The sequence below is a fragment of the Hyaena hyaena genome, unplaced genomic scaffold (assembly GCF_003009895.1).
Source record: "Hyaena hyaena isolate Hyena2069 unplaced genomic scaffold, ASM300989v1 scaffold_1186, whole genome shotgun sequence".
Lineage (NCBI taxonomy): Eukaryota > Metazoa > Chordata > Mammalia > Carnivora > Hyaenidae > Hyaena > Hyaena hyaena.
The window spans coordinates 139,473-164,008 of NW_024081820.1; the positions used below are offsets into that span (position 1 = coordinate 139,473).

General features: G+C 42.6%; 1 protein-coding gene, 1 non-coding gene and 1 pseudogene across 7 annotated transcripts; 1 reads left to right on the plus strand and 2 right to left on the minus strand.

Moving 5' to 3' along the window:
• The window catches only part of LOC120224516, a 28,890-nt pseudogene extending 27,264 nt beyond the window's left edge, over positions 1 to 1,626 (minus strand).
• A 2,273-nt stretch (positions 1,627 to 3,899) lies between these two features.
• Positions 3,900 to 23,647, minus strand: ZNF140 (zinc finger protein 140). 6 transcript variants are annotated; one of them, XR_005526598.1, is made up of 6 exons: positions 22,773 to 23,281; positions 22,374 to 22,424; positions 19,751 to 19,877; positions 18,646 to 18,744; positions 5,469 to 6,990; positions 3,900 to 3,982 (listed from the first exon to the last, which is right to left on the minus strand). XR_005526598.1 is itself a non-coding variant. In XM_039222784.1 (5 exons), exons 2-5 carry the CDS (start codon positions 22,380 to 22,382, stop codon positions 5,831 to 5,833), a joined length of 1,395 nt encoding a protein of 464 aa, XP_039078715.1. In that variant the 5' UTR covers positions 22,383 to 22,424; positions 23,213 to 23,647; the 3' UTR covers positions 4,668 to 5,830. The 6 variants fall into 6 exon arrangements, 4 of the variants coding, with proteins under 4 accessions (XP_039078715.1, XP_039078713.1, XP_039078714.1 ...); XR_005526599.1 differs by having other exon boundaries at positions 3,922 to 3,985; XM_039222784.1 differs by lacking the exon at positions 3,900 to 3,982 and having other exon boundaries at positions 4,668 to 6,990; positions 23,213 to 23,647.
• Positions 16,460 to 16,592, plus strand: LOC120224535. The gene has a single exon (XR_005526601.1). It is a non-coding gene; the product is annotated as a small nucleolar RNA SNORA70 (small nucleolar RNA).
• Positions 23,648 to 24,536: the final 889 nt, after the last annotated feature.

The following is a 24,536-nucleotide window of genomic DNA, read 5'->3' on the forward strand; positions in this document are numbered from 1 at the left end:
CTAATATCTAGGCACCTGTATGTCTGCTTCTCTTACCTGTTCTGTCTCTCATAGATTACAGGCACAACTCAGAGATACCATGGGTTCAGTTTCAGACCAGTGCAGTAAAGCAAATAGCACAATAAAGCAAGTTAAATGATCTTTTTGTTTCCCAATGGATATGCTGTGTTTAACCTTTACTACAGTCTATTAAGTGTTGAATACTGTTATTTCTAAAAAAAAAAAAAAAAAAAAAAAAAAAAAAGACAAATCTTAATTTTTAAAATACTTTATTGCTAAAAAAAATGCTAACCATCACTTGGGCCTTCAGTGAGTCATGATCTCTTTTGCTGGTGGAGGGTCTTGCCTCGCTGTTGATGGCTGCTGACTGATCAGGGTGGTCCTTCCTGAAGGCTGGGGTGGCTGAGGCAATTTCGTTAAGATAATGAAGTTTGGCCCATCAACTGACTCTTCCTTTCATGAATGATTTCTCTTTAGCATATGATGCTGTTTGATAGCATTATACCCACAGTAGAATTTCCTTCAAAATTAGAGTCAGTCCTCTCAAGTCCTGCCATTGCTTTGTCAACTATGTAACAATTTAAATCCTTTGTCATTTCAGCAGTCTTCATGACATCTTCATCAAGACTAGATCCCGTCTCAACGAACCACTTTCTTTCCTCATCCATAAGAAGCAACTCCTCATCTGTTAAAATTTTATCATGAGATTGCAGCAATTCAATATAATATTAATGAAAAAGAAATATGAGAATCACCAAAATGTGACACAGAGACATAAAGTGGGAAAAATGGCACAAATAGACTTGATCAACACAGGGTTGCCACAAACCTGGTTTGTTTTTAAAAGAAAAAAAAAACAACTTTTTTTTTTTTTTTAAAAGGGCAGTATCTGCAAAGCACAATACAATGAAGCAGGTCTATATATGATCCTGTCCCTCATATGCCTGGTAAATATTTGTGTGTGCTCCAGGTTACATTACCCTCTACCAGAGAGTTTCTCCTTTCCTCTGTTAGTCTGAGGGGCTAATCACTTCAGTTCCTTAAGTTTGAGCTGGGTCAGAGCCACAGTGAATTTTAAATAAGCCTCATGTTACCCCTGTTTAGCCTTTGTATTTCAGGCAGCACTCTCCTAAAGCGTTTAAATCTGAGGGCTCAGTAGGTCCTAGTCTCCTCAACCTCCTACCTCATGCAGCTTCAAATTTTGATAGAAGGCTTGAGGAGGAGACTGGCTACTTATTTTGGGCAGTCACCTTTCTCTACGACGCTTTTCATTCCTAAGTACCTCAGACACTGCAGATAACTGCACTCTTTCAGAAGCTTTTATACTAGGTCCCCAGGCCCTACACAGCCCTAAAACTCAGCAAATGTCACAGGAGAACTAGCTGCATATTTGAAGCTTCTCAAGTTGCTAATCTGCCACGCCCCCTTCAAATGACCACAAAAATTTGTGATTTCTCTCTGGAATTTTGGTCCATCTAGTCATCATTACTTCCACAGTTCAAATGTGCCTTTAAAAATATTTTGGGTGGCACCTGGGTGGCTTGGTCGGATGAGTATCTGACTTTTGATTTCAGCTCAGGTCATGATCTCACATTTGGCGGGATCAAGCCCGATGTCGGTCTCCATGTTGAGAGCACAAAACCTGCTTGGGATTCTCTCTTTCTCTGTGCCCCTCCCATGCTCACACTCTCAAATAAATACACATTTTAAAAAAAAAAACTGCTAAAGGGGTGCCTAGGCTCAGTCAATTAAGCATCTGACTTCGGTCATGATCTCACGGTTTGTGGGTTCAAGCCCCGCGTTGGGCTCTGTATTGATAGCTTGGAGCCTAATTGGGATTCTCTCTCTCTCTCTCTCTCTCTCACTCTGCCCCTCCCCAGTTCACGCACTCTCTCTTTAAAAAATAAGCATTAAAAAAACTACTAAAAATATATTCGTATTTTATCTGCTTTATTTTTTAAATGTTTTATTTATTTCTGAGAGAGCAAGCGAGCAGGGGAAGGACAGAGAGAGAGGGAGACACAGAATCTGAAACAGGCTCCAGGCTCTGAGCTATCTGTCAGCACAGAGCCCGACGTGGGGCTCGAACCCAAGAACCGCGAGATCATGACCCGAGCCAAAGTCGGATGCTTAACCGACTGAGTCACCCAGGCGCCCATGTATTTTATCTGCTTTATCTGGTTGCTGCCACAATACTTCATCCTATTTGAGAGTAGACTTGTTGAAAACATTGTAAGTAGCAGTTGAATCCAACATGACAGTAACAACATCACATTCATTTGAAGAGATAATAGTAAAAACTGCTGCACATTCTACACTCCCAGCAGCATGACAGCTGCATCTAGCAGTGCGCCAGATGTGGACATTCAGCTGTAGACCTAGCCTGACTGTATACAATAAAATTATTCTGAAGGTAAAGTCATTTCAGGAAGATTTCCCACAGTAGTTATATACAGAGCTATATTCCAGAAGATTCCATGTGCTACGTGAATGACAACCCAGTGTGCTCTTCTATAAAGGACAGACCTACTCATTTAGAGTATGCTGCCTTTACAATGTATGGATAATTGAATAAATGACAACAGAGTAATGAAAATACTGTAGGTGTCTCAGTTTAAATAATGGTTGCATTCCTGACCATGCTTCACTAAATTTTACACATCTTGAATATGCAAACCTAAGAAAATTGTGTCTGCAATACAAACTACTACATAGATCAAAATGCTTTAGGGGTGCCTGGGTGGCTCAGTCGGTTAAGTGTCTGACTTCAGCTCAGGTCATGATCTCATGGTTTGTGGGTTCAAGCCCCACATCGGGCTCTGTGCTGACAGCCAGCTCAGAGCCTGGAGCCTGTTTCAGATTCTGTGTCTCCTTCTTGCTCTGACCCTCCCCTGCTCACGCAGTCTCTCTCTCTCTCAGAAATAAATAAAACATTAAAAAAAAATTTTTTTTAATGCTTTAGCTAGCTAGGGATCACCTGGTTGACTCAGTCAGTTAAGCACCCAATTCTTGATTTCAGCTCAGGTCATGATCCCAAGATTGCGGGATGGAGCCCCACATTGAGCCCTTCATTGAGCTCTGCACTGGGCATGGAGCCTGCTTAGGATTCTCTCTCCCTCTCCCCTTCCCTTGCTCACTCTCTAAAAAAAAAAAAAAACAAGGAAGAAAGAAAGAAAGTTCAAGCTGGAGGTTTACCCCTTCAGGGGTATTGAGATGGTCACACTATATCACCATTGTTTCTCTGTCTCAACCATACAAATAGGAACTGAAATAATACTATGTTCTACAAGTAATCTAAAGTGCAACACCATACATAAACTTTTCTCCTACTGTTTTCTGTTATATCTTAGTATGTCTGGCTATTTTTGCAGAATTTCTCCTTGAAAACCAGTCAATTTTTTTTTTTTTTTTTTTTTTTTTTGGTTTTCTGCTACCACTGGAAAGCAGTACAGCTTATAAAAAGCGATTATGTTAAATATGAAAAGATATAACAGATTTCTGTGCTAAAATTGAGAAAGAAAGCAACTATGAACCTTGCTAGTACCTTCTTGCTATGACAAATAAAATATTGTATTAACAGAATATCCACTTACTATTCATTTTCTTTCTTACTTTGTAGTGTCTTGACATCTCTTATTGTATAATCCAGAAGTTATCTGTATTTTAATTTAATTAAATGTAACAGCATAATTCTTATTTTCTGAAATATCTTAACCACATCTTACTGAGAGTACCTTTAGGATGAGTTACATAGTTCAGGATGATGCTGCACAAAAGGAATTTTATGGGAAGATTATTATTTTTGAGAGAATGACTCAGGCAATTTGGTAAGCTGGACTACTACCTGCAGAGGCACTTACTCCCTGCCTGATTGCCCCACACTTACCTGATCAGAGGCCTCTTATCATTTTTTCTCCATCATTCTTTGACTCTTTCCCTTGCTTCAGTAAGGAGGTCACATTTGATTTAGAAACAGAGAGTCCTGCTTACAAGAGGGAAAAAATAGATACTTCAAAATATTATGGTTCTTTCTAGATCCAGACCCAATCTCTTAATATAAAGGAGGAAAGGCTATTACAAGACCAGCAAAAGCAGAAGGCAGAATGCAAGCCACTTCACACTTCTGCCAATTTTCATTTATTTCCCCAAGAATATGAAGGAATCCAGGCAGGGAATTTAAAGCCCACTCCCTATTTCCTAAAGAGAAAGGAAAGATACCTAAATTAAGGTTCTAAATTTGGAGGAATAGTAACCTTGGATGAGGTTCCCATAGTTCTCAGTCATTATGCTCCCATACAACTTCTGCCCAGGGTCCAATCAGCCCCATTCCTCTGAGACGAGTCTAGGGCCACGTCTCTGAATGTTACAAACCTCTGAAATGATAAATACATTTTTGTTCACCAAAGACCCCCCTAGCGCTGGGGAAAGTAGTAATGCCAAGCACATGAAAGGAAAGGGAGGATTTGGACAACAGAGTTGTTCTGGTAGAGATTAAGGCTTTGAGAAAATTATTAGGCAGCAGCTATGTTATGTATGTCACAATTAGTAGGAAAGAAAAATGCCAGCCTCTCACTTCGTGAAAGATTTGCCCATACATGAAAAAAATAGACTTAAATAAGGCACTTATTCAAGTGCTAAATTGCATATTGTCTAAATGAAATGCAAGGTAAGTTCTTAAAAGGAGGCAGACAGATTCTTGAAAGATAAGATACACCTTTAACTGGGACATTAAAAAATGGACAAGGTGTACATGGAGAGTGAAAACATCATCTGATTTATTTTGACAAATACGTGCTTACAAAGGAAATGTTCCTACTGCAAATGGAACAGAAGAGGAAAAACTACGTTGGCATTTTCCTGTGACATACCTTATGTACATTTCTTCAGACTAAAACAGGTCTAGTCATATTCAAGGATAAACATGAGTTAGCATAATCTTAAATCTAAATTCTGTCTCACAGTTAAAGTCATAATAAACTAAAAATGTTTCTGTAATCATGTATGTTTCTACAGAAGCACACTGCTCTTAGGGATGTCAATATTGTGATAGTTGCATTTTCAGAATCACAAATGCTGTGGAAAAACTCTGCAAGTATCAGATCAATTAACTAGAAAACAAAATATTTATTCATAGCTTTTTGAATTTGCTTTAAACCAAAAGTGACCCCACCCCAAAAAAACAAAAAACCTCCCAGATTCCCTCCAGTATGACTTCTCAGAACCCTTAAGATTTTTGCCATGCTCATTACAATGGTAGTTTTCCCCTCAGTATAATTCTGTAGTTTTGAAATAATGCAGAAAATCACCCTATATTCAGTTCATTTAGAGGGTTGCGTTTTTCTTTTTAGAAGAGTATTTTAATACTTAATAAATATTGCATGGTACAAAAAACGTTCCCACATCATTGTGTTTGCAAGACTTTGCTTCATTATGAATTTTCTGATGTCCAGGAAAAAGTGCAATCTTACCCACATATTCTGTCTTGTTTGAGGCAACAGATGCAGGGGATTAGGACCAATTTCTAATTAAAAGCTTTCCCACATTTACTGGCCACGTATCCTTGTCTGGTAGGAAGTTACAAATGTAGAGTAAGGGAATCCCACCAGATGAAGTCTTCTCAGTACTGTCTGATTTCATCTTCTGATATTACAAAAAAGAATGCAAAGCTATTAATAGTTATCCCACATACTCCTGAGTTATTTTGTCTCCAGGATGTTGAATCAAGTATGACCCATTTTTCTTCACATTCCACATATTCACATAAGGCTTCTTTCCAAGAACCCTTTGAAGTCAAAGTAAGGCATTAACCGTTTTTTCTTAATCCACATTTTTATGTTTTCTCTATAGTGTGAATTTCTTTGTGTTCAGTAAGGAATGGGTGATAATTAAATGAATTCTCATATTCATAGGGGTTCTCTAGAGTGTGTGTTCTCTGATGTTTGGCAAGGTTTGAGCTCCAGCTGAAGGATTTATTGCAGACTTTACATACATAGGGCTTTTCCCCAGTGTGAGTTATCTGATGTAGAATGAGGGAAAAGCTCCGACTAAAGGTTTTATCACAGTCAGTACACGCATAGGGCTTTTCTCCAGTATGAATTTTCATATGTTGCATAAGGGATGCATGCCATGTGAAAACTTTACCACATTCATTGCATTCATAGAGCTTTTCTCCAGCATGAATTCTCTGATGTTTAATAAGGAATGAGTGGCAACGGAAGGCTTTCCGACACTCATTACATTCGTATGGGGTTTTGGTAGTATGGATGCTCTGATGCCGAGTAAGGTGTGAAGAACGGCGAAATGACTTCCCACATTCAATGCATTCATAAGGTTTCTCTCCAGTATGTGTAATCTGATGGCGAATGAGTTCTGAGCCACTGCTAAAGGCCTTCCCACATTTCCTACATACATACTGCTTCTTTCCTATGTGAATTCTCTGATGTCGAGTGAGGTTTGAGGCACGGCTAAAGGCCTTTCCACATTCAGTACATTCATAGGGTTTCTCCCCGGTATGAGTTCTCTGGTGTTCAATGAGGAATGAGAGGTAACTGAATGTTTTATTACAGTCCTTACACTCATGGGGTTTCTTTCCAGTATGTATCATCTGATGTTTCACAAGGTTTGAGATCTGGCTAAAGGTTTTGCCACATTCCTTACATATGTAGGGTTTCTCTCCAGTATGAGTTCTCTGATGTAGCACCAGGGAAAACCGCCGACTGAAAGTCTTCCCACATTCATGACATCCATGGGGCCTCTCCACAGGATTGATACTCGTGTGCTGAGACAGGGCTCCTTGATGACATACTGTCCTTTGCCTGATATAGCCTTGATTTCTTTGCACCTGAGTATCTTCCTCAAATCTCCAGCCTCCTTTAAAAGTGGAATATTCAGGGCCGTGGCTTAGAATTCTTCCCACTACCAAACACTGGGGTGAATCATCTCCGTAAATGACATTTTTTTGAGAAAACTCTTTGACCGCACCATTTGATTCTAAAAATGAAAAAACAAAGCGAATGTTTCTCTTTTTTTCTGTATTAAGATAAAGCCACTCCTCACGTTTTTAATGAGAGATTTAAAAAATGATCTTTTTTTTGTTTGTTTGTTTAAAAAGGCAGCTCAGCACTGCATGGCTTTGTAGTTTTTGTAGTTCTTGTGGAGACTGAAATCTGAGCAGTGTGCCCAGAAATTCAGAAGACATCAGAGGAGAGATGTAGGTAAGTAAGGAGAAAGATGAAGAAGTAACTGAAGGGGAAGGAAAACACAACACGAAGATAAATCATTGGGAAGGATGGGTTTCAGTCCTCCTCAGCTCCACTTAAACTTTATCTGAGGCCAAAGTGACTTGAAAAAGACAATTTCACAATGCTGCTAATAAACTAAAAATGTTCCTCAGATCCCACGAAGACATCAAACTGTTTACTTAATGCCTTTGGAACATCGTACAGTAACATTCTAAGTGAACAGATAAGTAAAATGTACCTCTGACAACGGCTGTCTGTGGTCCCCACTCTAAATCTACTCTCCCAACTAACAACTGAAGTTCAACTCTGGTATCACAGTGTCTTTCCATCAGATGCTTTTGATAAACAAACATGGGCCCTGATTTTCTCCAGGCTAAGTTTATCATTTTGAAGGGACCAAAAACTATAATATGAAGACTTTTTAAAAAATATATTCACTCATATCCTAATTCTTAGGAAGTATGTAGGAAGTATGACTAAAAGGCCATGATGTATGCAACTTATTCTCAGACGTTTCAAGAAAAAAATCATATACCAAATGATAGAACAAATGAGGTAAAATGTGAGTAGTAGGTAAATTTGAGTAATGAGCTTATGGATTTTTTTATACTATTCTTGCATGCTTTCTGGAAGTTTAAAATTATTTCCAAAAACATTTAAAAATTCATTTTTCTCTAAAACACACTTTGACATTTATTTTGTTTGAGTGGGTGCTATCTTTTATTATCACTGACCATAAGTTTCTAGAAATATAAATAGAGCTGTTTCTTTAATACATATCTGAACAAAGAATCGAGATCTATAGTTATAGGGTAGGCATATAAAAATTAAAGATTAGAATAAAGGAGACCATGAAATAACATTTATGAAAATGATCTCAATAAAGACAAAATATTTTTTAATGGTTATTCCTTTTTGAGAGAGAGAGAGAGTGAGAGCACAAAGGGGGGGGGGGGGCGCAAAGAGAAAGGGAGATACAGAATCTGAAGCAGGCTCCAGGCTGTAAGTTGTCAGATGCAGGGCTTGAACCCATGAATCGTGAGATCGTGACCTGTGCCGAAGTCGAAAGCTTAACCGACTGAGCCACCCAGGTGCCCCAATAAAGGGAAAATCTTAACATTACTTTCCAGGCTCCTCTATAAACCAATTCCACATCTACTGAGCACCTTAGTAAACCCTGGGGATATAAACCGAGTAATTCTTTTCATAAGCGGAGACAATAAATAGGGAGATAAAGAGGACACAAAAGAAAACAATTAATGATATAAGAAACAAAAGTTCACTACAGTTAAGAGTAAAAACTGTACAAAAAATCAGAAACAAGATATAAAAATCCACGGCAACACATAAAGAAAGGCTTCACTTAGAAAGGGAAGGCTTCAATGAGCAAATTAGTTGGGAACTGAAATACATTATGACATAAGTCAGTGAACCTCGATATTTCATATTAGAAAAAGCCACTGGTGTTAACTGCACAGATTTAGTATATTATCTGCCATATGGTTCTGCCTACCAATAAGAGTCAAAAGCACAACCAAGAAAATTAGGCACAAGATATAAATAGAATGTTAACTATACCTTCCTCACCCCCTCTTCCTTCACTTGATATCACCTCGCTTTCTCCCATCGCCTACTATGCCCATATGCTTTCTGGTAAATGCCAAATGGATGTGATATAACCTAGCACTTACACTTATTAAAAGCCTAAAGGGATGCAAAGATTCATTCTTTTTTTAATGTTATTATTTATTTTTGAGAGAGACAGAGCGTGAGCAGGAGAGGTGCATGGAGAGAAAGGAGACACAGAATCTGAAGCAGGCAGCAGGCTCTAAGCGGTCAGCACAGAGCCTGATGCGGGGCTCGAACTCACAGACCGTGAGATCAAGACCTGAGCCAAAGTTGGACGCCCAACCGACTGAGCCACCCAGGTGCCCCCAAAGATTCATTCTTAATGTAACGAAGGGTTCCTATGATAAATCAGCAACTTAATACTCTCAAAGGAAAAATTATAGATGCACTCACTCTCCTCTTATGAAAAAAACCCAAATACCCTCTATCACCAGTGTTACCTAAAATCATTGAGTAAGTACTTCATGTAATATGATGTTGAGAGAAAAAAATCCATCAACCTAGAACTGTGTACCCTACAAAATTATACTTCAAAGATGAAGGAGAAATACTTTCTGAGACAAAAACAGAGGAAACATGCTATCAGCAGCCATGGCTTGCAAGATCCAACACCCATTCATGAAAAAAGCTCAACAAACTAGAATAGAGTGGAATATCCTCAAGTTGTAAAGAACATCAAAACACATACAGCTAACATCATAATGGTGAGAAATCTGAAGGTTTCCTGCTAAATCAGAACACAGGAAGGTTGTCCCTTCTCAGCACTGCTTTTCAATGCCATGATGGAATTCCTAGCTAATACAGAAAGACATGAAAAGTAAATAAAAGGTATAGGGGCGCCTGGGTGGCTTAGTCGGTTGAGCGTCCGACTTTCGCTTAGGTCATGATCTCGCGGTTCGTGGGTTTGAGCCCTGCGTTGGGCTCTGTGCTGACTGCCAGCTCGGAACCTGGAGCCTGTTTCAGTCTGTGACTCCCTCTCTCTGACCCTCCCCTGCTCACGCTGTCTCTCTCTCTCTCCTAGAAATAAATAAAACATTTAAAAAAAAGGTATATAGATTGGTATATAGAAAGGAAGAAATAAACCTTTTTATTGGCAGATGACAGTATTATCTATGCAGAGATTCTGAAAAAAACTAAGAAAAAACTGGAATAATTATAACAAAATTGCAGGATATAAAGTTAACGTACAAAAGTCAGTCCTTCCCATATACCAGCAATGAACATACGGAGGTTGAAACTGAGACCACATTACTGTTTACGTTAGCATACCAAAAAATGAAATACTTGGGTATAAACCCAATAAAACATGTGTCAGATTTATATGAGGAAAACTACAAAACTCTGATGAAAGATGTGAAATAAGAGGTAAATGGAGAGACAGAAATATTCCACGTTCATAAGAAGCCTCAATATTGTCAAGATGTCAATTCTTACCAACTTGATCTATAGATTCAATGAAATCCCAGAAAGCACTTTTACAGGTCTCAACAAACTGATTCTAAAGTTTATATCGAGAAGCAAAAGACCTAAAATACCTAACAGAGTACTGAAGGGAAAGAACGAAGTCAGAGAGGAGCGCGTGGGTGGCTCAGTCAGTTAAGCATCTGACTTTAGCTCTCGGGTCACGATGTCAGTCTGGGAGTTCGAGCCCCACTTAAGCTGATAGCTCGGAGCCTGGAGCCTGCTTCAGATTCTTTGTCTCCCTCTCTCTCTGCCCCTCCTCTAGTCATTCTCTCAAAAATAAATAAGCTTAAAAATTTTTAAAAAAGAAAAAGAACAAAGTCAGAGGACTGACACTACCTAACTTGAACACTTACTCAAAACTTACAGTAATGAAGACAGTGTGGTTCTGGTGAAAGAGTGGACAAGTACATCAATGGAACAGAGTAGAGAGCTCAGAAATAGACCAGAATAATTACAGTCAACTGATCTTTGACAAAGGAGCAAAGACATCTTTTCAACAAAGGGTCCTGAAATGACTATGCATCCACATGCATAAAAATGAATTAAGACACAGACCTTACATTCTTGGCCAAAATTAACTCAAAATGGTCATGGACCTAAATGTAAAACACAAAACTATACAACTCCTAGAAGATAACACAGGGGGAAACCTAGATGGCCTTGGGCATGGCAATGGCTTTTTAGAAACAACAACCAAAGTCATTGTCCGTGAAAGTAATTGGTAAGCTGGACTTCATTAAAATAAAAAACTTATGCTCTGCAAAAGCCAGTGTCAAGAGACTGAGAAGACAGGCTACAAACTGGGATAAAATATGTGCAAAAGACAAGTCTGTTAAGACCCAGTATCCAAAATATACAAAGAAATCTTAAAACTCAACAAGGGGGCGCCTGGGTGGCTCAGTCGGTTAAGCCTCTGACTTCGGCTCAGGTCATGATATGGTTCTAGGGTTCGAGCCCCATGTCGGCTCTGTGCTGACAGCTAGCTCAGAGCCTGGAGACTGTTTCAGATTCTGTGTCTCCCTCTCTCTCTGACTCTACCCTGCTCACGGTGTCTCTCTCTCTCTCTCAGAATTATATTAAAAAAAAAAAAATTCAACAAGAAAATGAACAATACACTTTTAAACTGGGCAAAAGACCCGAACAGACACTGCACCAAAGAAGATGTATAGGTGGCAAGTAAGAATACGGAAAGATACTCAACATCACGTCGTGAGAGAATTCTAAATTAAAATGAGATACCACTACACACGTATTAGAATGGCCAAAATCCACTCCACTAACAACATCAAATGCTAGCAAAGATGTGAAGCTTCCTATTGGAACTATCATTCATTGCTGGTGTGGATGCAAAATGGTAGAACCACTTTGGAAAATGGTTTGGCAGTTTCCTAACTAAACATACTCTTACACATGATTCAACAATTGCACTCTTTGGTATCTACCCAAATTAATTCAAAACATGTTCACACACAAGCCTGCATATGAATATCTATAGCAGTTTTCTTTATAACTGGCAAAACTTGGAAGCCACCAAGATATCCTTCAGTAGGAGAATGCAAAAGTAAACTGTACTTCATCCAGACAATAGAATGTTATTCAGCACTCAAAAGAAACAAGCTGTTGACCCATGAAAAGGTATAAAGGAAACTTACATGCCCAATGTTGACTGAAAGAAGCCAATGTGAAAAGCCTAACTACTGTATGATTCCAACTATTGACATATTGGAAAATGCAAAACCATGGAGATAATAAAAAGGTCAGTGCTTGCCAGGAGTTGGGGGAAGAGGGAGAGAGAGGAACACACACAGCATGAAGGATTATTAGAACAGTAAAAGTATTCTGTGTGCTACTAAAATGGTGGGTGCATGTCATTCATTATACATTTGTCAAAACCCTCAGAATGTACATATAACACCACGAGTGAACTCTAATGTGAACCATGGACTTTGTGCGATGATGTGTCAATCTAGTTTTGTCAGTTGTAAAAAATGCACTATTGTGATATGGGATTGTGGTAGGGGATGTCCACAGTGCAAGAAGTTGTGGTGGGGGTGGGGTTATATATAGGAACTCTTTGTACTTTCCACTATTTTGATGTGAACCTAAAACTGCTTTTTAAGAAGTTTATTAATTGAAAAAAAATCATTCCAGTATGTATAAGAAAGAAAGGTTTAGGGTATTTTTATTGCGACAATAAAGACTGAGAGATATACAAATTCACTAGCATTCCTACAGAACAGCAATATAACTTGTAAGAAAAGAAACTAGGTAAAGCTCCTTAAGAATAAATTCAACAACAGGGTATATAGGGAGTTTACACGGAAGATTCAAAATTTTAAGAAGCTGTGCAAATAACTCCTAAATGTGTACTTTAGCTCAGTATCAGCATCATCTAGGAGCCTGTTAAAAATGCAAATTCTTGGGACACCTGGGTGGCTCAGCCAGTGAAGGCTAGGGTCATGATCTCATGGTTTCATGAGTTCAAGCCCCACATCGGGCTCTGCACTGGCAGTATGGAGCCTGCTTGGGATTCTCTCTCTCCCTCTCTCTCTACCCCTCCCCTACTCACACTGTATGTCTCTCTCTCTCTCTCTCTCAAAATAAATAAATATTTTAAAAATGCAAATTCTCGGGGCACCTGCATGGCTTAGTCAGTTAAGCATCCAACTCTTGAATTCAGCTCACGTCATGATCTCACAGTTCATTGAGATTGAACCCTGTGACACTGTCAGCATGGAGCCTGCTTGGGATTCTCTCTCTCTGCCTCTCCCACACTGGAACTCTATCTCACATGTTCCCTCTCTCAAAATAAGGAAATAAACTTAAAAAATGCAAATTCTGGGGCGCTGGGTGGCTCAGTCAGTTGAGTATCCGACTTTGGCTTAGGTCATGATATCACAGTTCATGAGTTTGAGCCCTGCGTCAGGCTCTGTGCTGATAGCTCAGAGCCTAGAGCTTGCTTCAATCTCCCTCTCTCTCTTCCCCTCCCCTGCTTGCACTCTGTTTCTCTCTCAAAAAATAAATAAATATTTAAAAAAAATCAATGCAATTCTTGGGTTCCACACCAAATGTAATGACTTAGAATTTCTGGAGTGGGGCCTGAAATATGTACTTTAAAACTCTCAAAATGATTGGAATTTGAGCACTGTGATCTCTTTCTTAAGCTCCAGAACTGTACTCAATTGCCTACTGAACTACGATACTCAAGTATCCCACAAAGATCCAAAACTCAGTCACAAACTGACAATCTTTCCCCTTCAAACTTTTTTTTTTTTTTACACCAAGAAGAGTGCTGTCAACTGCAATTCCTGTCTTCTTCAAGTCTTTTACTAGTCAATCTCCAGGTCGTTTTGAGTCCACCTCCTTAGTTTGTTACCAATCTGCATTCCTCCACTCCTTCTCTGGATGCCTCCATACTTCATGTAATGATTATGTCCAGCCGAGGTTATGGCGACAACTCTTAAACGACAGCCCTGTTTTCTCGTCTTACTTCCAACAAATCTATTTTCCAAACCTTAGCTAAGAAAAAATGCTCACTGGCCTAAAAGCTTTTAATGACTCCCTAATAGGGATGAACTCTAGGTTCATTAACATGACTTGTAAAGCACCTGCATGATCTGACCAGTGTTTTCCCTACCATCCTTTTTTTTTTTTAATTTTTAAATGTTTTTATTTATTTCTGAGAGAGAGAGAGACACAGCGTGAACAGGGGAGGGTCATAGAGAGAGAGAGATACAGAATCTGAAACAGGCTCCAGGCTCTGATCTAGCCATCAGAACAGAGCCCGATGCGGGGCTCGAACCCATGAAACGTGAGATCATGACCTGAGCCGAAGTCAGACGCTTAACCGACTAAGCCACCCAGGCGCCTCCCTAACCATCCTTAATTTCCACCATTTTCTTCCTTTTACTTTACTTTATACTCCTGTTCAATCTAGACTGAGCTTCATGTTTTCCTTTTATTAGTATCGTCTTTCTACAGGCTGTAACTTGGCTTTTTTTTCACTTACAAAATCTAAGACGAATGGTTCCAGCCGTGTGAAGATGGAGTTAGGGCACTCTGACCTGTCTCTCCTACTGAATGCACGTAAGTGCTGTGCACAGAATGCACACAGCAGCTATCTAAGAACCCTAAAAAGTAGACATCATGACCTGAGTCGAAATCAAGAGACAGATGCTTAACTGACTGAGCAACCCAAGTGCCCCTGTAATTAACTTTTATATTCAGCCAAAAAAAAAAAAAAAGGGGGGGGGGTGAGGTAAGGCAAACACAATAAAATATTATCCATTATTTAATTCATGACTAAGGCTGAATAGATATATGCAAGGATAGGAAAAGAGACATTTAATTAAGAGCAGAGAACCCAGAAACATGCACAAAAACTGATATTTAAGTTATGACAAACAAGACAACACAAGGAAAGGACAGACATATCGGTATATGACGTCAAAACTGACGAGGGGCGCCTGGGTGGCTTAGTCGGTTAAGCATCCGACTTTCGCTTAGGTCATGATCTCGCGGTTTGTGGGTTCGGGCCCCGCGTCGGGCTCTGTGCTCACTGCCAGCTCAGAGCCTGGAGCCTGTTTCAGTCTGTGACTCCCTCTCTCTCTGACCCTCCCCTGCTCACGCTGTCTCTCTCTGTCTCTCCTAGAAATAAATAAAACATTTAAAAAAAAAATTATAAAAANGTTTGTGGGTTCGGGCCCCGCGTCGGGCTCTGTGACTCCCTCTCTCTCTGACCCTCCCCTGCTCACGCTGTCTCTCTCTGTCTCTCCTAGAAATAAATAAAACATTTAAAAAAAAAATTATAAAAAAAAAAAAAAAACAGACGAGTAACTCACATGACACACAAAAATCAGTTCAAAGTAGGCTATGGGTCTAAATGTGAATGGCAAAATGACTACGCTTTTTAAGAGAAAATGTAGGAAAATGTCTTCATTATGACCTCATGGTAAGGAACAATTTATTAAACAGCCCAACCATAAAAGGAAAGATGAGTAAATCTGACCACAGTAAAATAAAAAATTTCCACTCTTCAAAAAAGGTTATTAAGGGGGAAAGAATAAGGTTATTAAGGGGGGAAAGTATGCCACATGTGAGAGAAGATACTTGCAGTAACAATAATTAGCAAAGAATATGAATCTGAAATATATAACTCCTACAAATCAATAAGACTCCAATACATGAGCAAAAACCTTCAAGAGGCACTTCCCAAATAAGGGTATTTAAATATCCAAGAAACACACAGAACGGTGCTCAACCACATTAGTACTCAGAGAAATGCAAGTTTACCACAGGCGGAGATACTCACCACTATTTGTCTGGGGCACAGACAAATGCAAGCTTTAACCACAATAAGCTACCTCTGCACACTCTTCTGAGACTTGAATATTACGGTGCCTAACAGTTTTGGGCACTGGTAAATTTGGGGAGCAAGAGGAACCCACTTACGGTGTTTGTGAGAATGTAAATCAGTAAAAGCACTTTGGAAAACATTTTGGCAGTATTGGCAGTATCTAATGATGTGAAAGAGGGTCACTGTCCTCTGACCCAGAGATTCCAGCCTTAAAAGTCACCCCAGGAAACCTGTGCCAGGTTACAGGGACAATGGTAACACTGCTTGCGACAGCCCTAAAATGCAAACAACCCAAGAAGACCTCAGTAATAGAATAAATAGGGGAGGGCTTAGCTGTACAATGAAACAACCTTTAGAGTAATAATGCAAAATGCATAAATCTTAAAAGTATTTTTGAGATGCAAATCACAATATATACATTATGAACCACTCTATGTGAAGTTCACACACATACAAACCTAAACTACAGTGATTACAGATACAAACGGTTGACAAAGCTATAAAGAAAACAAAGTAAGTTACTCCATTAAAGAGAAGACTACTGGGGTGCCTGGGTGGCTCAGTTTGGTTGAGTGTCCAACTTCGGCTCAGGTCATGATCTCACAGCTCGTGGGTTCGGGCCCTGCGTTGGGCTCTTAGGGACCTGGCGGTGTTCTATTTACTGACCTGAGTGGTGGTTACGTGGGTGTCTTAATAATTGGTTAAGCTGAACACTTATGTTTTATGCATTATTTCTGTGTGATATTTAACCTTTCAAAAACATACTGGACTGCAGCCAACTAAGCCAACCGTGCTCTGTCCCTACGGGGGCCTGGTGTGCAGTGGCTGCAGACAGCAGCCTCCTAGTAGTATATGCAGCCTGTTGCTTCTGTGGGTTGCCGTAGAGGACCCCGGAGACAGCCCCTTCCAGTGGACATTCACGTCTGACCTCATGCTATCCCCAATCTGGCTCCAACCAGGTACGTGGGGGGTGGGAATCTCTGAAAAGCCCCAGGGCACAATGGCCAGGGTCCACATAGACCAAATCATGTCCATCTATACGAAGCTACAGAATAAGGAGCAGGTGATTGGCACCTACACAGGGCCAAGTTCAAGTTCCCTGGCTGCCAGAAGATCCACATCTCCAAGTAGTGCTTTACTAACTCTAATACACAAGAATTTGAAGACATGATGGCTGAAAAGCAGCTCATCCCAAACGTCCATGGGGTCAAATACATCCTTATCCATGGCCCCCTGGACAAATGATGAGCCCTGGACAAGCTGTATTAAAGTAACAGAAGGGTGGGGCGCCTGGGTGGCTCAGTCGGTCAAGCGTCCGACTTCGGCTCAGGTCATGATCTCATGGTTAGTGGGTTCAAGCCCCGCGCCAGGCTCTGTGCTGACAGCTCAGAGTCTGGAGCCTGCTTCGGATTCTGTGTCTGCCTCTCCCCTGCTCACACTGTCTCTATCTCAAAAATAAATAAAGATTTAAAAAAATAAATAAAAATAAAGTAACGGAGGGGCACTTGGCCCCTTGGTAGAGCATGAGACTCTCGATCTTGAGGCTGTGAGTTCAAGCCCCACATTGGGCACAGTGATAGATGGTAAGGAGGGAGGGTGGGTGGGAGGAAAGAAGTAGTGGAATTAGCGGCAATTTTTATACATTTGCCCTTCACCTCCCTTGTACACAGTTTTACTGGTTTTATTATTTTTACAACATTTACAAGAAGACACTGTTCTTCAACTCACACCTAAATGAAGAACTCTCCCTGCACTTGCTCGACTCACGACTTCAGCCCACATCAACACCTTCTACACGCTTCGGAAAGTCTGTGGCATATGCGGTTAGGCACCACTCTCCTTACAGACGCAGCTCAGTGTTCCTGACACCGGCTCCCGTTCCCTCCTCAGCCCTTCCAAGCTGCTGCTTCCTGCACATGGAAGCAGACTCCTGCCGCCTCAGTGGAAGGTCAGTGTACCTCCATGAGAGGTTCATTTAGGAACTGACAGAACTCTTCATGAATACAGAATTTAGGTTCCATAGATCCTCTAGTCTATTTTCCACAGAATCTTCCAGGGTAGGGCATGGCCACTTATTTTTAAAGAGCTTCACCAGCAATCCTATCGTCAACTTAAGGTGATGGTTTTCAGGCACCTCTCAATCTCATGGCTTCAATTTTTGCTTCATAATATTACGATTGCCACATCTACAGCTCTAACTTGAACTGTTTTCTGTGATCTATTCCAATAGCCTACTGCATCTCTTCTCCGGGAAATATCATCCTCTACTCACACCAAGCACATCTCATAACTAACTCAACACTTTTTCTCCAAAACTGATCCTTTTCCTGCCCTATCACTACTATCTCTGTCCAAATCACCTAGGCCTAAACACCAAATGGGAATTCCTTTTTCCTTTGCTGAACTGACAATCTGAGGACATCTCATGAAATTATTTACACACCTATTTTTATCTCACTAGACGATAACTTCTTTCGTGGTTATTATACTTTTTTATATTTTCTACTCTCTGCAGAACCTAAGAGAAACTCTTTTAAATAAACATTAAGAGGATGTACAAGTGAATGAATAAAGGCATCAAGTAACCAAAAAGTAACGAATCAGTCTTTCCAAGGTGACTAACTAGAACAGCAGTACACAGAAAAAAATATATACCTTTTAATTTAGGCAACAGAGATATAGGTCAATTTCAAGAAAGGAAAGGAGGAAAAATCAAAAAGAAATGAAATCCAGAGCCCAGACAGAGCTAACGATGGAGAGAGAGCACACATCTACTTGTGAGAAAGAGGAGAAAGAGTAAGACGAGAACTAAAGGCAGGCTGGTGAGTGGGTGTGAACACAGTTCTTGTGGAGCTGAAGGCAAGACTTCACAGTCTCCATATCTCATGTTCCAACCAACATACAAAATAGTACTGCTTTCTCATTGATTAGTTGGGTTATTATTATCTTACTCACCCAAAAACAGATCTCTTCTCACATCTCCTTTCTCCAGCCAGGGCTCTTTCCCTTGCTCCAATAAGGAAACCACATATGGCTTAGAAATGTTAAGACCTGCTTGCAGAAAATGAAATTAATTCAAAATCAGTCCTTGAGTCCCTAGAAGAGGGGCCATTAAAAGAAATGCCAGGGGCAACTGGGTGGCTCAGTCAGTTAAGCGTCTGACTTCAGCTCAGGTCATGATCTCATGGTTTGTGTGTTCAAGCCCGGCGTCAGGCTCTGTGCTGGTAGCTCAGAGATTGGAACCTGCTTCAAATTCTGTGTCTCCCTCTCTCTCTCTGCCCCTTCCCTGCTCATGCTTGCTCATGCTCTCTCTCTCAAAAATAAATAAATATTTAAAAAAAAAATTTTTTTTTAAAGAAATGCTAGATGTAAGTGCACCTGGCTGGCTCAGTTGGTAGAGCATGCAACTCTTGATCTTAGGGTTGTGAGTTTGACCCCCACTCTGAGTGCAGAGATTACTTAAAAATAAAATCTTTAGGGGCATGTAGGTGGCTCAGTCAGTTACCCGTCCGTGTCAGGCTCTGCGCTGGATCCTTCTTGGGATTCTCTTTCTCCCTCTCTCTCTGCCCTTCCCTCGCTCATCTGCTCTTTTTCTCAATATAAATAAATGTTAAGAAATAAAAAAGTAAAGTCTTTCAAAAAAGAAAAGAAATACCAGATGTAAATATGAGAGCTAAGAATTAGGTGGTTATAATCCATCTTAAAAAGTTAAAAGATGGGCACCTGGGTGGCTCAGTCAGGTGAGCATCCAATTCTTGATTTCGGTTCAGGTCGTGATCCCAGGGTTGTGGGATCAAGCCCTGCATCAGGCTCCTAGCTGAACAGGAAGCCTGCTTAAGATTCTTTCCCTCCTTCTCCCTCTGTCCCTCCGCCACTCATGTGCTCCCTCTCCCTCTAAAATAATGAATGAATGAATCAATCAATCAATCAATCAATGTAAAAAACAAACAAAAAAACTAACATACCTCCCTTGGGAATATTAAGTCAGAAAACCAAGACTTACAACAGCCATCCCAAGTTCCAATTCTGACTTAGAGGAGATAAGGAGGAATACACTTACCCAGTGAGACCAAGTGGCTGTAGTTCTCCAACATCACATGTCTGTACAAATCTCTCTGAGCAGGCTGAAGCCATTCCCACTCCTCCTGGGAGAAGTCTACGGCCACATCTCTGAATGTCACTGACCCCTAAAATGACATACAGGTGTCTACGCAACCAGCACCCACGGTCCCAAAGGCCCTGAAGTGAGTGAAAGGAGTGAAAGGAGTCTCACTGTGGAGAGCAGACAGCGTATGCACGCAGTGGCAATGGGGGTTCTAGAATTCTAATTAGTAAGAGTAAAATAAGACCCTAGCTGTTTTGTTTTATTGCATAATTGCAGAAAAGGAGAAAAAAATGAATGCAGTTTGTCCTGAGATAACTTACAATTTTGTCAAGATAAAGGATTATACATGTGAACAACATGGATTTCTGACTTTTGCTGTAAAAGTTCTTAGAATCTTAGAACACTTAATGAATAGTGAAAACAATCCATTTGTATTCAATACGCAATGTATATATTAACAGCAACCTATTTTAATAAGATCTGGCAAGAATTTCTTCACGGTAACAACTGGCTACAGCAGACAGCAGAAGTACCTTTAAAAAGGATCATGCACTCAAAGATATGAACAGACATTTCTCCAAAGAGGACATCCTGATGGCCAACAGACACATGAAACAATGCTCAGCATCCCTCCTCATCAGGGAAATACAAATCAAAACCACACTGAGATACCACCTCACACCAGTCAGAGTGGCTAAAATGAGCAAATCAGAGGACTCTAGATGCTGGCGAGGATGTGGGGAAACGGACACCCTCCTACACTGTTGGTGGGAATGTAAACTGGTGCAGCCCCTCTGGAACACAGTGTGGGGGTTCCTCAAAAAATTAACAATAGAGCTCCCCTAGGACCCAGCAATAGCACTGCTAGGAATTTACCCAAGGGACACAGGAGTGCTGATGCATAGGGGCACACGGACCCCAATGTTCATAGCAGCACTCTCAACAATAGCCAAATCATGGAAAGAGCCTAAGTGTCCATCAACGGACGAATGGATCAAGAAGATGTGGTTCATCTATACCATGGAATACTCCATGGCAATGAGAAAGAATGAAATCTGGCCATGTGTAGCAACATGGATGGACCTTGAGGGTGTTGTGCTGAGTGAAATAAGTCAGGCAGAGAAGGACAGATACCATATGTTTGCACGTATAGAGGATTAGGAGGAACTTAACGGAGGACCGTGGGGGAGAAGACGGGGAAAAATAGTGGGGGAGAGGGAGGGAGGCAAACCACGAGAGACTCCTGAATGACGAGAACAAAATGAGGGCTATGGGGGTGAGAGGAGGGGTGGGAGGGATGCGCATGGAGGAGGGCACTTGTGGGGATGAGCACCGGGTGTTATATGGAAACCAACTTGACAATAAACTATTTAAAAAAGGGGGGGCATCCACTCAAGTGCATCACAGTTCCCCCCATTCCAGAAGAAAGGGCTATGAAACTTAAGGGCGATATAAGCAGTGGCACAGACCAAGGAGGATCAGCAGTAAAGCATAGAGAGTACGCAAGGAGGACCTGTAACACCTCCCAGAATGGAACCAAAAGCTTTTCCCTCAGAGTTGGGAGTAATAACGAGCCCCCGCTTCGCAGCCTGCCTTTGCACCACTTCAGTAATCCACAAAACCATTAAGCAGGAGCAGAAATTTTAAAAGGGCCCAAACTAGTAAGAGCCCCAGATGTGTGGCAATTATATTTTATGGTTAAAAAAATTGTTTTAAGTGACAAAGGTTATTGACCAATAAAGGAAGCTATTTTCTAAACAACGGAATCTGTAGCACAGAAGGAAAGCGGACTCCCCAGCAAATTCGGGGAAGCACCTGGATTTGAAGGCAAGTATGACACAAAGTAGGACAGAGAAGTAGAACTAAAAACAAAGGAACTAAATCAAACGGTTGGCCTTCTCACCCCCACCTCTGGGAAACAACCGCCAGAGATTTTGTTTGACCCACCCAGGGTGGGTCACGCGTCAGAGTCACTTGGAAGTGACTGTTGAACTGCACACCCAGAGTTTCTGGTTGAGAAAGTATGGGATGCAGCTCATGAATATACATTTCTAGTAAGTTCTCAGGTGATGCAGATACTACTGGTCCAGGAGTTCCATTTTGAGACCACTGGCACAGCTGCTAAAAGCACATGCTTAATTGAAATATGGCTGGGGCACGTGGGTGGCTCGGCCAGTTAAGGTCTGACTCTTGATTTTGGCTCAGGTCAGGATGTCCACTCCCCGGATGGAGCCTCGCTTCCGGCTCTGGGCTGACATCGAGGAGCCTGCTTGGGATTCCCTCTCTCCTTCTCTCAAAAATAAATAAAGCTTAATATAAACGATTGAGAAAGGGGGAGCTGGAGCCATGGAGAGAGTAACGCACTTCTCATTCTAATACTGGGAAAAGGAGGAAGTCACTTAACACCCCCCCCCCGCCCCCGCCTACCGACCTTCCGCCAGGTCAGAAACCCGCCCACGCCCCCTCAGGTCCAGGTGCCAAGCGGAGGACCAGGGCAGGACGTTTCGGAAGCAAGCAGGCCTCGGTCCCCAGGTCCTGAAACACACAGACGCCCTGGGAAGGGGAGGGAGCGGCTCACCTGAGACATGGCTCGCGGCAGCACCGGGGAGCCCAGCGGGGAGCGGCGGAGCTGGCAGGGCGAGAAGGCGACCCTGAGCGCGCGGGCCGTCCCGGAGCAGCCGCGCCCCAGCGCCGCACGACCGCGCGCCCACCCGCCCTCGTCACCCAGAAGGCCGGGGCCGCCAAGGAGAGTCCCTCCCGGCCACGGCGTGGGGTCCGGGGGGCCGAGACCTGACCCGCATCCCGGTGCCGCCTCCTGTAAGCGGGGGGGGGGGGGGGGGGGGGGGGGGGGGGGGTCCCAGGGCGGCGCGTTTTCTCTGCGCCTTTGGCTCCGGGGACAGGGCGTTCTCGATCCCCAGGTGGTCTTCGGCCCGGGCCACCCTGAGGGGCTCTCGGGCAGAGGGGCAGCTTTAGGTACCTCGGGCCCAGTGCGAGCCGGACTTTCGGATCCGCGTCCAGGGACTCTGGCGGCCGGAGCCTCAGACACCAGATCCCCGTCAGGTCGGGCAGCGGACGACTACACTTCCCAGGACCCACCGCGGCCTCCGGGTCGGGCCGGAGGCGCTCCCCGCACTCACGACTCGTGCCCGAACGCGCCACGCCTGGTACCCGGCGCCAGAGCCCGCGGGCCTCGGAGCTCCCCCCACGCACTACCGCTTCCAGAATACCACGTACCGGCGCACACGGCGCCAGGCCCAGGGGCTCCGGGACGACTACACTTGCCAGGATAACTACCCTGCCGCCCGCACACTACAACTCCCAGGATGCCCCAAAACAAATGCCGCTGGCGTCAACTACGACTCCCATAATGCCTCATGTCCAGAGCCTGAGACCAAGACCCCACGCGCAGACAACTACCAAACCCAGAGCCGACCACGGCCCCCAGAACTTCCGTGACGAGTCACCGGCGTCGGCGGCTGTCGTAAGCGGGAATCCCGCGTGAAGGACTGCGATTCTGAGACTCTCGCGTCCGGGACAGCGACGGCCCCCTTCGGCCGCGCCTGCGCGCTGCGGCTGTCGGCCGTGACGGGAGAACGCAGCCCCGCGGAGGCCCGGCTCCGCCTCCCAGCTTCTGACCCGCCCCGACGCCCCTCGGAAAGAAGAGCTGGAATGGCTGGACCGCCAGGGCGGCCAGCGGCTCCTCCTTCCTGCGTGGTGCAGGGTGCTGTCGTGGGCGCGCAGGGACGCTTTTGGGGCGCAAGCCAGACACCGCCCTGCTCTTACAGAGCTCAGCGCCCCATGGGGAGGGAGGCGGGAAGAGGAACTAGACACTGAAAGAGTCGGCCCACTGAATCAGGGAGCATTGATCCTGGTGAAGGGAGTAGTTTATGCAAGATTAAAGGCAAGAAAGAAAGGCAGTCCATTATTTAAAAAAAAAAAAGGATAATAGGAAGAAAAAACTCCACGGCTGATAGTTGCAGAGGGAGAGGGTGGGGAAGTGGGAGTCACACATTCACAGTTATTGAAGAAGTCATGGGAATAAAAGGTACAATATAGGAAATATAGTCAGTGGTATTTAAATGAGGTTGGATGGTGACACACAGCTACACTTGAATATATAGAGTTGGTGAATCACTGTGTTATACACTTTAAACTAACATTGTGTGTCAACTATACTTTCATAAAAAATTATTTTGCAGGGATGGTGGAAACCTGCCTGGGTGGCTCAGTCCATTAAGTGTGAGATTCTGGATCTCAGCTCAGGTCTTGATCTCAGGGTGGTGAGTTCAAGCCCCACACTGGGCCCCGGCGCTGGGCGTTAAGCCTTCCTTTAAAAAAGTACCTATTTTTACAGTTCACTGGCACGGTTAAAAGAGGGCAACGGAGAAGTGGTAAGAAAAGAAATGAGACTGAAAAAGTAAGCAAAGTGTGGGGGAGCTTGCATATTTTGCAATGAGAAGACACCGAAGAAATTTACGGAATGGTATAATAACCATATTTGCATTCTAGTGCCTAGTGGTAAGGATGAATTGAAGGGAAAGAAGTTTTGAGCCAGGATGGCCAACAAAAGCAATAATTCTATGTGTTCTGGGGATAGTGATCTGATCTAGCGCATGAGAATTAGGGAAAACTGATGCAAGAAACTTTTTACAGTAAGTTTTTTGCCAGACGTGGGGCTTATGCCAAACATGGGGCTTAAACTCACGACCCTGATATAAGAGCCACATGCTCAATGGACTGA